The sequence below is a fragment of the Chlorocebus sabaeus genome, chromosome 20 (genome assembly GCF_047675955.1).
Source record: "Chlorocebus sabaeus isolate Y175 chromosome 20, mChlSab1.0.hap1, whole genome shotgun sequence".
Classification (NCBI taxonomy): domain Eukaryota; kingdom Metazoa; phylum Chordata; class Mammalia; order Primates; family Cercopithecidae; genus Chlorocebus; species Chlorocebus sabaeus.
The window spans coordinates 111736960-111749611 of NC_132923.1; the positions used below are offsets into that span (position 1 = coordinate 111736960).

The 12652-nt window shown below is 48.1% G+C and overlaps 1 protein-coding gene across 6 annotated transcripts in view; it reads left to right on the top strand.

Annotated features, from left to right (window-relative positions):
* LOC103225358 (RH-like protein) overlaps positions 1-12652 on the top strand; it is a 65211-nt gene that overhangs the window by 32477 nt on the left and 20082 nt on the right. For 4 of the 6 annotated variants that reach the window (XM_007979984.3, XM_007979988.3, XM_007979989.3 and 1 more), the window contains exons 4-7: positions 3536-3683; positions 4762-4928; positions 6548-6685; positions 9826-9959. In XM_007979984.3, coding sequence (XP_007978175.3) covers positions 3536-3683; positions 4762-4928; positions 6548-6685; positions 9826-9959 — 587 coding nt within the window. The remainder of the gene's footprint in view (positions 1-3535; positions 3684-4761; positions 4929-6547; positions 6686-9825; positions 9960-12652) is intronic. The other 2 variants (XM_007979990.3, XM_007979986.3) reach the window with 2 other exon arrangements.

A 12652-nucleotide genomic window follows, 5' to 3' on the forward strand; every position in this document is an offset into this window, starting at 1 on the left:
TGCTTTTTCTCTCTGCTTAATGTAAGGATTAATGAGAACTCCCTGATTCCCAGGAAGAAAATGTAACCAGAGCTTTCTTAGGAAGAATGGAGAGAATTCAGTATAAGAGCCATAAAGGTATGTCTGTGTAGTATGGACAGTTTTAAAAAACAAACAAACAAAAAGAACCTCCAAGGGCAGGAGGTGCTGCCAGACTCAGGAGGTTACTGGAACTGGCTATGAGAAGCTGCTGAGATCCCAGGTAGTCTGTGCTCTCCATCTTTTGGCTCTGTTTCTCTCTGTACATCTAACATCTCTGTACACCAGCCTTCTCTTGAGCGAAAAACGTGTCCCCTCCACCCACCCACCCACCTCCACTTGTTCCTGCATTTCTCTGTCCCAGATCCTGCAGAAAACAACTCTTTTCTCTCAGTTAGTCTCAGTTCTGCAGTCCAGGGAGAGAGAATCGGATCAGTCTCCTGGGTTATTTTTCCACTCTGGTCCGACCAGCTGCAGCTGGCATGGGAGATGGTTCACACAGTGAAAACATGGCTGTCAAGAAGAGGGGTAAATTTCAGAGGCGGAACACTCCCTGCGAGCCCGAACCTCTTCCTGCTTTGCTGCAGTCTTCATAATGATTGCTTTAAAAGACTGCATTGATATAACATCATCTCCTCTCTTCTCTGCAGCTTTGACTTGCTAACTTAACTGGTGTAGAGGAGGGCTTAGCAATGATTTTGGGTGTTTATTTTCCTCAAAACTTCAATTCAGCCTGGGTTTCTTCAGCAGGAGGGCTCAGGGGAACCAGAGCCAGGGACTAGAGTCATTTCAGTGCAGGCAGCTTAAGAAATGAATATACCAGGCCAAGAATCCCCAAGTGTTCTTCCTGAACTCCTTCCTAGTAGAGCTCAAAGAGATGAAAAACGCAAGCCTGCTTTTCAGTTCTTATCAGGGAATTGCATAGACTTTCCTCTTTGTGTATGACTGAGGGCTTTTTACCATCATTTGTTCACTTCACAAATATTTATTTAGTATTTATATATGCCAGGCACTCTTGTGGCAGTGGAAAATACAACTCTCATGGAACGTCTGTTCCAGAAGGAAAGACTGCCAATAAGCAATAAAATGGACAAAAGATATAGCATGTTAGAGAGTGGTAAGTACCACAGAGAAAAATGAAATGGAGAAAGGAAACACGAAAAGTTGAGGAGAGAGGATAACTGTGAGAGAGGGTGGCCAGGGGCAGCTTCATCTCATCAAGGGGATGATTTTTTTAGTACAGACCTGAAGGTAGTGAGTGCACAAGCCACATGGGCACCTGAGAACAGCAGCAGAACAATGGCAGGATGCTGGGAGGGCCATTTTATCACCCACGCTGTTGAGAATTGTCAGCACATGGTGATTTAAAAAAAAAAAAAGTAGGCTGGGCGCAGTGGCTCATGCCTGTCATCCCAGCACTTTGGGAGGCCAAGGCAGACGGATAACTTGAGGTCAGGAGTTAGAGACTAGCCTGGGGAACATGGTGAAACCCCGTCTCTACTAAAAATACAAAAATTAGCCGGGTGTGGTGGTGGGCACCTGTAATCCCAGCTGCTTGGGAGGCTGAAGCAGGAGAATCGCTTGAACCCAGGGGGTGGAGGTTGCAGTGAGCCGAGATTGTGCCACTGCATCCCAACCTGGGTGACTGAGCGAGACTTTGTCTCAAAAAAAAATAAGTAAATAAAAAACAGACTTTTTAGTTGGCTTTAGAATTGTTAGACACCCTCTACAGAAAAGGCACCCCGATTGCTTGCACCCAGGTGGACTACTCCCTTCACCCTGCCCTTGTTACATCCTGGCTAGGGGTCAGCATTTCAGGCAGCTGAATGACCCAAAGTGGAAACACACTAGTGGGTTTGAGGATGACAGAAGAGCAAGTGGAGGAGTGCAATAGGAGGTGATGTTAGAGAGGTCAGGCAAGAGTGGATCCTGTAGGGTCATGGCAAGAACATGGACCTTGACTTTGAGTGACATGGGAGCCGCTGGAGGCTTCTGAGCAGAGGAGTAACATGATCTGACTTGCATTTTATTTTATTTATTTATTTGATAGAGAGTCTCGCTCTGTCGCCCAAGCTGGAGTGCAGTGGCGCGATCTCAACTCGCTACAGCCTCCGCCTCCCAGGCTCCAGTGACTCTCCTGCCTCAGCCTCCCAGGTAGCTGGGATTACAAGCAAGCGTCACCACACCCGGCTAATTTTTGTATTTTTAGTAGAGACAGGGTTTTGCCATGTTGGCCAGACTGGTCTCGAACTCCTGACCTCAGGTGATCCGCCCACCTCAGCCTCCCCAAGTGCTTGGATTACAGGTGTGAGCCACCACACCCAGCCTGACTTGCATTTTAACAGGGTCACTCTGCCTGCTGTGTGGAGAACAGTCCACAGGGAGACAGGTGGAAATGAGGAGACCAGTTAGGAGGTTATTGTAACAATTTGGGGTAGTGGTGATGGTGGCTTAAACCAAGATGGGGTCAGTGGGAAATGGTGCTAAAAATCCTGCCAATTCTGGGTATTTTTAGAAGGCACAGCCGACAGCCTTCACCAGTAGCCCACTAAGTTATTAAGCATTACTAAAGTGTGATAGTCGTGATGCAAAATTAGAATATATCTAGAATGTACCAAAGACTTTAGTTTGGTATTATAAGAAGTCTGGCTACTTCATGTTGCAAATTTTATATCACTCATCACTCCCTGCAGAGTTAAAATTCCGCTGAGAAGTAGGAATCAGTGAGGTGCATGTCTATGTGGGTTTTTGGCACACCTAAGCGAACCTTGGTCAAAAGTATATAAGAGCTACTGATAGGCTGGGCCGCTGGGTGTGGTGGCTCCTGCCTGTAATCCCAGCACTTTGGAAGGGAAGGATCTCTTGAGGTCAGGAGTTCGAGACCAGCCTGAGCAACATAGGGAGATTTCATCTTTACACAAAATTTAAAAATTGGCCAGGCATGGTTGTGCATTCCTATAGTCCCAGCTACTCAGGAGGCTGAGGTGGGAGGATCACTTGAGGCTGGGAGTTGGAGGTTGCAGTGAGCTGTAACCACACCACTGCACTCCAGCATGGGCAATGGTGCAAGACTATGTCTCAAAAAAAAAAAAAAAAAAGCCTGGGCGCAGTGGCTCATACCTGTAAACTCAACATTTTGGGAGGCTGAGGCAGGTGGATCGCCTGAGGTCAGGAGTTCAAGACCAGCCTGGCAAACACGGTGAAAGCCCATCTCTACTAAAAATACAAAATTAGCTCAGCATGGTGGCACATGCCTGTAATCCCAGCTACTAGGGAAGCTGAGGCAGGAGAATCGCGTGAACCTGGGAGCCGGTGGTTCCAGTGAGCCGAGATCACATCATTGCACTCCAGCCTGGGCAAAGCCTGCTGGGTTGGGCTGGGTAACCTCTGAACACCAGTCTCGTGGCTTCAAGTCACACCTCCTAAGTGAAGCTCTGAACTTTCTCCAAGGACCGTCAGGGCTCGCCTGTGGGCAGAGGATGCCGACACTCACTGCTCTTGCTGGGTTTTATTGCAGATAGACTACCACATGAACATGATGTACATCCACGTGTTCACAGCCTATTTTGGGCTGACTGTGGCCTGGTGCCTGCCAAAGCCTGTACCCAAGGGAACAGAGGATAAATATCAGACAGCAACGAGCCCCAGTTTGTTTGCCATGCTGGGTAAGGACAAGGTGGGGTGAGTGGTCTAATACTTGGGCTGAGCAGAATGGCTCAGAAAAGGCTCTGGCTGAAAAATCTCCCTCCTTTACCAACTTCCCCTTGGTGTCTGAAGCCCTTCCATCATGATTCATTTCTTTGAGTAGTGTTTGCTAAATTCATACCTTTGAATCAAGCATTTGCTTTTAGGGACCTCTCTTCATTAATATCCACTAGAAAGGAGACACTCATTATGTGTGAGTTTAAATAAGTTTATCAAAATCCTTTGTTCTCAACTGAAAGGAGGGAATTGGACAAGTGAAGAAAGTAGGGCCCAGGGGTGAAGGAACAAGGGTGGGAATAGTAATAATGTTGTACTTTGAAAATCTGTGAAAATGATGAACTTAGACTGCTGGGAGAGGCTTATAGAAAATCGGGCAGTGAGCTTGATAATAGGCAAAGGACTATCAGGCCACGGGGTCAAATTAAAGCAGCACATTCATTAAAATAATAGTAATAATAAGCATTTGGGCCAGGTGCGGTGGCTCAAGCCTGTAATCCCAGCACTTTGGGAGGCAGAGGCGGGTGAATCGCCTGAGGTCAGGAGTTTGAGACCAGCCTGTCTAACAGGGCGAAACCCCGTCTCTACTAAAAATACAAACAAATTTGCTGGGCGTGGTGGCACACGCCTGTAATAGCAGCTACCTGGGAGGCTGAGGCAGGAGAATCTCTTGAATCCAGGCGGCGGAGGTTGCACTGAGCCAAGATCGCGCCACTGCACTCCAGCCTGGGTGACAGAGCAAGACTCCATCTCAATTAAAAAGAAAAAATAAATAAAAATAAGCATTTGACCATCACAGACCAGGTTCAGGAAGCCTGGGGTATGCAGACTTCAACCTTCTTGGCCTTTGTTTCCTTATCTATAAAATATGGTTAACTGGTATCAGCTTGAGAGCTTGGAAGGAAGACGTGACTTGCCCATCTAGCTCTAAGTGACAAGCCTGAGACTCTCCAGCCCTAGGATTCTCATCCAAAAGCTCTCAAGGCTCAGACCTTTGGAGCAGGAGTGTGGTTCTCACCAACCACCCTCTCTGGCCCCCAGGCACCCTCTTCTTGTGGATGTTCTGGCCAAGTTTCAACTCTGCTCTGCTGATATATCCAATCGAAAGGAAGAATGCTGTGTTCAACACCTACTATGCTCTAGCAGTCAGCGCGGTTACAGCCATCTCAGTGTCATCCTTGGCTCACCCCCGAGGGAAGATCAACATGGTGAGGAGGGCGCTGCCCTTGGGCGGCACTTGGGTCTAACAGGACTAACGTATTTATGCCCCTTCCCACCCCAGGGCCAGCGTGGGTTGGGAGAGGGCATGCCAGGTGGTGGAGCCATGTCTGCCTCTACAGTGGAGCTCTAGGAAGAACGCTGGGTGGTCACAGTGGGCCTGGGACTCAGGAGACTGTCCAGTGATCAAAGGCTTTCTGGGGGGAGTGGTTAAATCCATCCATGCTAACATGAAACACACCTGAGTTTGAACCTCATTTCTGCCAGTTGCTAAAGCCAGTCACCGTGAGCGAGAGTCAGCAGCAACAGACTAGACTAGAAATCGCCAGCCTCTCTCTTCCCCACAACAAATTTCAAGAATGGAACCATCAGAATCAGAAGTAGAGAAGTATATGACATTAGCCATGTGGCCCTGGTCAAGCCACTTCAACCTTTTGAGTCTCAATGGCTTCATCTGTAAAGTGGGAATTAAGAAATGGTGCATGTAAAGTGCTTAACGGGGAGTAAGTACTAGGCAAACATTAGCTGCTGCTGTTAATGCAGACAGGAAATGGTGTGTGTGAGTCTTGTGGGCAAAGATGGGTGAGAGGGGAGATAAAACAGATTCTTGTGATGATGGGGGCAGGGGGTCCAGCCGGTGGTATTGGAGGGAAGTCTGGACAGACCAGTGGTGGGGCTGGGGTGGGAGGGGCTGGAGTGGAAAGAATGTGGCCACAGATGACAGCTTCACAGCAGAATTCAGTGCTAAGAGGAAGTGAGTGGCCATGAGTTCCATGGTGACAGCAAGTCTGACATCCAGCAAGGCAGGAGTGGGTGTCAGCTCAGGGAAGCCCAGAGGTTAATCCTAGGTGAGAGCTAAGGGTGTTAGATGAGAGCAAGGCAAGGCTCCGGTTCTGGAGCAGTGAAGGACATAGCAGAGCTATGACCCAGGAACAAGGCCCAGCTTATTGGAACTGGGCCCAGTCATACAGGGTGGCACAGGTACCACGTAGCCAATAATAATAATAAAAACAATAACAATGATTTGTGTCTACTGGGCATTTATTCATGTTCTATGCCAGACACTGGGCTAAGAGCTTTATATGTGGAAACTCATTTAATCCTTACAATAACCTTATGAAGAAGGTACATCCAAAACCCCATTCTTCTAGGCCAGGTGCAGTGGCTCACACCTGTAATCCCAATATTTTGGGAGGCTGAGGCAGGAGGATTGGTTGAGGCCAGGAGTTCAAGACCAGCCCAGGCAACATAGCGAGACCCTGTCTCTAAAAAATAAAACAAAAACCCATTCTTCCCACTGCCCAGGGACACATCACTAATAAGTGCAATGGGTGCCAGGATGCTGAGCACCTGGACTTCCCAGCTCATTCCCTAAATGCTGCACAATCAAGGTAACTGTGCCCTGGGCCTAAGAGGCAGTAGTGCGCTGGCCCATCATGTCCATTGATGAAGGACATGTAGTTCCAACACAGGGGAGAGGTGGTTTCAGGATCAGCAAAGCAGGGAGGATGTTACAGGGTTGCCTTGTTCCCAGCATGCTGGTCACTTGTAGCAAGATGGTGTTCTCTCTCTACCTTGCTTTCTTTACCCACAAGCTATTTCTTTGCAGACTTATATGCACAATGCAGCGTTGGCAGGAGGCGTGGCTGTGAGTGCCTCATGTCACGTGATCCATTCTCCTTGGATTGCCATGGTGCTGGGTCTTCTGGCTGGGCTGATCTCCATCGGGGGAGCCAAGTGCCTGCCGGTAAGAGACTAGACAACTAACCCCCTCTGCTTTGGCTGAAGGCCAGCAGGGTGCTGGGACCTGATGGGCCACTGTGCAGTGCACAGCTGCATTAGGCAGGTGTTGGTGCATTCTCATGTTGGCTTCAACACCTAGTGAGGGATCCACCCTGGCTCGGTGGTGCATTTGTTAGGATGCTGGGGAGCAGGTGACAGAACCCATGTGAGCTTGCTTGGGCATTGGGGAGAATTTGTTATAAGGCTACTGGGGTGTCACAGAACTCAAGGACAGGGACTGGAGTGTTGTGGGGAGCCCAGAAGCCCCTGTTTTACTTCCTTCTTTGCTTTTCCTGAATATCTGCTTTATTCTTACTCTATGGACCTGCTTCCTCCTCTTCCACCCCACATGGTGGGATGTAGTTTTTGCTTCAAGAAAGCAGCCTGGTGGAATCTCTTGGCCCCAATCCCAAATTCTCTGGAGAAGGGGCTCTTTGGTTTAACTTGGATAATGTTGTCTTCAGCTGGGGGTGGGCACATCGTGCATACATGGCTGCTGCTGGGGAACCATGTAAATGATGTGAGAGGAGCAGCACCCAGAAGAGGGTGTTGGGCGGATGTCCAGGTCGTGTCCACTTCTGATTGTTTAATTCTTCTTCTAAGTGGATGGATCTTTCTTCAATACTCAGCAAATCCTGATCATTCCAGAATAATTCATTATAGCCAATTGGTTATAATGTGCTTCTCTAAGGTTATAATGTGTGTCCCTAAATATTTAGGGACAACAAATCTTCATGGGTTTGAAGACTTGATGGTGGGAAAAGGAGTATATTTTTGAAGGCTGGATTTTGATGAACAGTGATTATTCAGGGAGTCCATTTCAACCTGAAATTAGGAAAAACTGGCCGGGCGCAGTGGCTCACGCCTGTAATCCCAGCACTTTGGGAGGCCGAGACGGGCAGATCGCCTGAGGTTAGGAGTTCAAGACCAGCCTGGTCAACATGGCGAAACCCATCTCGACTAAAAGTACAAAAATTAGCCAGGCATGGTGGCGGGCAAATGTCATCTTAGCTACTTGGGAGGCTGAGATGTGAGAATCACTTGAACCTGGGAGACAGAGGTTGCAGTGAGCCGACATTGTGCCACTGCACTCCAGCCTGGACGACAGAGCAAGACTCTGTCTCAAAAAAAAAAAGTGTTTTGTATACACATTGGAATATTATTTAGCCATAAAGAGAATGAAATCCTGTCATTTGCAGCAACATGGATGGAACTGGAGGCCATTAAAAAATAAAATAAAATAAATAAGGAAAAACTGATCAATAGTTTGATTTGACCAAAACCAGGGCAAATCTGATTTTCATCTTTGCAAGGGGAGCAAATTTCTTTTATCTCCTCTCACTTTGAAACCCTGAAATGAAAGGAGGAAAGGCAGAAAAAAGAACACATAGCAAGTTATCATCAGGCTCAGTGCCCATCACATTCCCTGAGCCTGCTTCCTTGACTTCATCACTGGCAGGACTATTCAAAGATGATTCACTCATTCATCCATATATTCATTCATTCATTCATCATTCCTTCATTCAACACATACGTTTTAACATTTATCCTGCTTTTCAAGCTATAGTTTAGTGAGGGAAATGGATAAACACAATACAGTGTGAGAACAGCTACAGGGCACATCTAAGCTAGCCCGGGATGGGTCCGGAAATGCTTCCCGGAGCAGAGGAAACAGTTGACAGCCAAGTGTTGACAGATAAGTAGTATTAGCCAGGGAGAGACATGGGGAATGTGTTCCAGGCAGAAGGAACAATGTGTATTAAAGGTTATTGGTAAGAAGAGTGTGTGGCCCAACCAGGAAACAGACATTCTAAAGGCATAGGGTCCACCCAGGAGCATGGTGGACCCAGATCCCTGAAAGATGGGAGGTGCTCAGGCACACTTCCTGGGCTAGTTGAGGAGTCTGGATTTTTATTCTTTTTTTTTTTTTTTTTGAGATGGAGTCTAGTTCTGTCACCCAGGCAGAAGTGGCACAATCTTGGCTCACTGAAGCCTCCACCTCCTGGGTTCAAGTGATTCTCCTACCTCAGCCTCCTGAGTAGCTGGGATTACAGGTGCCCAACACCACGCCTGGCTAATTTTCGTGTGTGTATGTGTGTGTGTGTGTGTTTGCTGCTGCTGTTGTTTTTTGAGATGGTGTCTTGCTCTGTTGCCCAGGCTGAAGTGCAGTGGTGCGATCTTGGCTTACTGCAAGCTCTGCCTCCTGGGTTCACGCCATTCTCCTGCCTCAGCCTCCAGAGTAGCTGGGACTACAGGCGTCCACCACCATGCCCAGCTAATTTTTTGTGTTTTAGTAGAGACGGGGTTTTGCCATGTTGGACATGCTGGTCTTGAACTCCCAACTTCAGGTGATCCGCCCACTTCGGCCTCCCAAAGTGGTGGGATTACAGGCTTGAGCCACCACGCCCGACCTGGATTTTTATTCTGAAGACTAATGGGGATTCTAAGGAAGGAACCAGCCTGATTGAATTTGCATTTGTGCCCACATCTGCTGGCTCACGGCTGTGTGGGAGGCTGAGTGATGGGGAGGAAGGATTACTGAATGGGGATCTGGAGGTGTGGCCTCATGCTTTGTTTCTAACCAGCTGTGTTGTCTTTGGGATGGTGCTTAAATTTGGGCTAGACCAGTGGGTCTCGGTCACCCCCCAGGGGACATCTGACAATGTCTCGAGGCATTCTTGGTTGACATAGTGGGGTGGGGGCTGCTACTGGCAGCTAGTGGGCAGAGACCAGGGATGCTGCTTAACATCCCACAGTGCACAGGGCAGCCCCCATCACAAGGAACTATCAGCTGAAACTGTGCATAGTGCCTACACTGGACCCTTGCTACTCAAAGTGTGGCCCGTGGACCAGCAGCATTGGCATCACCTGGGACCTTGTTAGAAATGCTCTTAGACCCCACCCCACATCCACTAAAGCCCACTGTTCATTTCAACAAACTCCCCGATGATGTGAGTGCACATTCAATCTGAGAAGGGCTTCTTTGAGGTGAGCCTTAGTGCCCATCCCCCTTTGGTGGCCCCAGATGCCAAGGGTGTGTGAAAGGGGTGGGTAGGGAATATGGGTCTCACCTGCCAGTCTGCTTATATTAACACTTGTCCACAGGTGTGTTTTAACCGAGTGCTGGGGATTCACGAGAGCCACAGTGTGCACTCCACCTTCGGCTTGCCGGGTCTGCTTGGAGAGATCACCTACATTGTGCTGATGGTGCTTCGTGTCGTCTGGGCCAGCAGTAACATGTGGGTCACCGGGCTTACCCGCCATCCCCGTAACACTCCCCTCCAACTCAGGAAGAAATGTGCGCAGAGTCCTTAGCTGGGGTGTGTGCATTCAGGGCCAGGTGCTCAGTTGGCTTCAGTAAATATGTGTTGGCTGATTTATTCAGAAATTCTGCCCAGCCCGTACCTTGGATGGATTTATCACCTCTCCAGGCCACCTCTTCTTTCCAAATAGGGCAGCCTAGGTGTAGGACAAAGGCGTGAAATCTGAGACCCCACAAAGACAGAGCAGGTCAAATAGGCCCAAGCCAATTAAGACTGTGGTTCAGGTCATGATGCAGAGCTTTGCTGTGGATCTGCTCCCACTGCGTACTAGCTGGGCATGCGGCTTAACCTTTCTCGGCCTCAGTCACCCCATTGTAAATGGAGATAATGATACCATCTCCCCTCATAGGGCTGTTGGGATGCTACTGGATTTAATAAGCAAATGCAGGAACATGCTAAGCACAGCCCGTCCCTGAGGCCCAGAGAGGGGTGGACCTTGGCTGAGGTCTCACTGTGAGGTGGGAATGTGGGCCTCCAGACCAGAGGGAGGTGCTGTGGCCCTTAGACAGTGGACAGCAATGGTCAGTTTGACACACCAGAGCCCTGGCCATTACCTCCTGGATGTTGTGTGAATATTTTCTGGACATGGCTTATATAAAATGAAAAAGTGAATTGGGTACAATATAGGGATGGATTTTTAGAGATGAACTGATAGCATGATGATAATCGTATTCACTGATAACATTTACTACTGTTATTGACTGCTTTATAAGTGTTAGGCTTTAGGCTAAAAACCATTATATGCGTTATCTCCTTGAATTCTCACAACCGCCTACTGAGGTATTCTCAGACTCTAAGAAATGATATTTAGGAGAAGTTATCTGCCCAAGATCACTCGGTTGGAATCTGGCTGTAAAAATGGCTGAAGCAGGTGATGAGGAGCTGATGTGTTTGGAGGTGTCTCAGAGAAATCATGGAGGTGCTGGGGTTCCTTCTGGTTCTTGGATGCCTTATACAGAGACAACCGTAGCCCCAAATTATAGGGATCACATAACAGTGGGTGAGACATCCTTGCTTGGGGTGAGGAGGGGATGACCTGTGTGAAGCAAGGCGCCTCTGTCATGGGTTCCAGTGATGTGTCTGCCACTGTCTTAATAACTGTGCAATTCTAAGCAGAATCTTTCCTCCCTCTGGGCCTGAGAGTTCCCCTCTGTAAGATGAGGACTTGACCTAGCAAGGTCCCACTCGGATGCCTGTAGAGAACAGGCAGGGGAGGTTAGAAAAAAAAAGCCTGTGAAGGAAGGGAGCTCTTCAGCTCGCACCCACTATCACAGTGCAGGGACCCAGGCTCAGCGTTGCCAGATCCAATGACTTCTCAAGAGAAGCTTGAAATCTAGAGTTTTGCATGTGCTCTCCCAAGTACTGGCGGAAAATTCAAGATTGTTAGTAAGACTGTGTGGCTAAATTCTCCTTATGGGCTGTCTAGATCCCCAATTCTGTGATTCTGTGGTTCTCTGGAAGCATTGGTTCTCCACAGCGCCTGCGTCACCTGGAAGCTTGTTAGAAATGCAAGCCCTACCTGTGGCCCCACCTCAGACTTACCCAATCAGAAATCTGGGGGTGGGACCTAGCAGTTCATGGTTTAACAAGCCTCCCAGGTGTTCTCTTGCAAGCTCAAGTTTTAGAACCACTGACCTATAGCCAAAAAAGAAAAAACCAATCAGTGGTTTGCTGGTAAAGGATTAACTTAACAACTGGCTCTCCAAGAAGATAAAGCCTTGATTGGTAACACTTGCAATTTCTATGGTACAAACGCTTCCCACATGACTGAGTTCAAGCTGTCAAGGAGACATCACTGCACGCGGACTTGGGAAGAGATGAGAACAATCAGCCCACTGAGCCTGTGGGAACTGGCTCCAGCACATCTCTGCAAGTCAACTCTCATCAGGGTGAATGAGTTGAGGACCAAGAAGCCGTTATCCTCTTGCCTTTGCAGGACCCAGGCAAAGGGAAGGGCATAGTGACAGTGATGATCTCTCATCCAGAGGCCTTTGGTCTGCTGAGAGTAAAAGGTGTGGGCTTCACCAGTCGTGAAGCCAGCCTTGCAGCCTTAGTCATGGTACTCAAACTCTCTAAATCTCAGTTTTCTGTCTGTAAAATGAGAAAATAAGACCTGTGTCACAGGGTTGCTGTGCAGATTTAGCAACAGAACATAGCCCCTTTCTCTATGATGAGTGATGCTGCATCAGTATGAGGACATCTCTATGTAATGGAAAGATGGAGAGAGGATTAAGGGCAAAGTCAGAACACTTAATAGGAACTGTGGATTAGCTACTTGGTGGCATTGGGCAAGTCAGTTGACTTTGTATTAATTCCACAAACAATATTTCCCAATTTCCTATTCAGATGAGCATATGTGATTGAGTCAGCTGCTGTGATCAGAACCAGGATGGAGCATTTCTCACAAACTGTGGGATTTTTAAGTGATGGGAAGGCACACTGAAATGGCATTGAATCATGCGGTGCAGATATTCTTTTTCAATTCTCAATCCTCTGATTACATCAGGGAGAAAAGAAAGTCCCCACTTAGGCTGAGAATCTCTGCACCCTTCTAGCTCTTGTTAACCACTCTTTTGAATAGCAGAGAAAACCTCAGGCTGCCATATCTG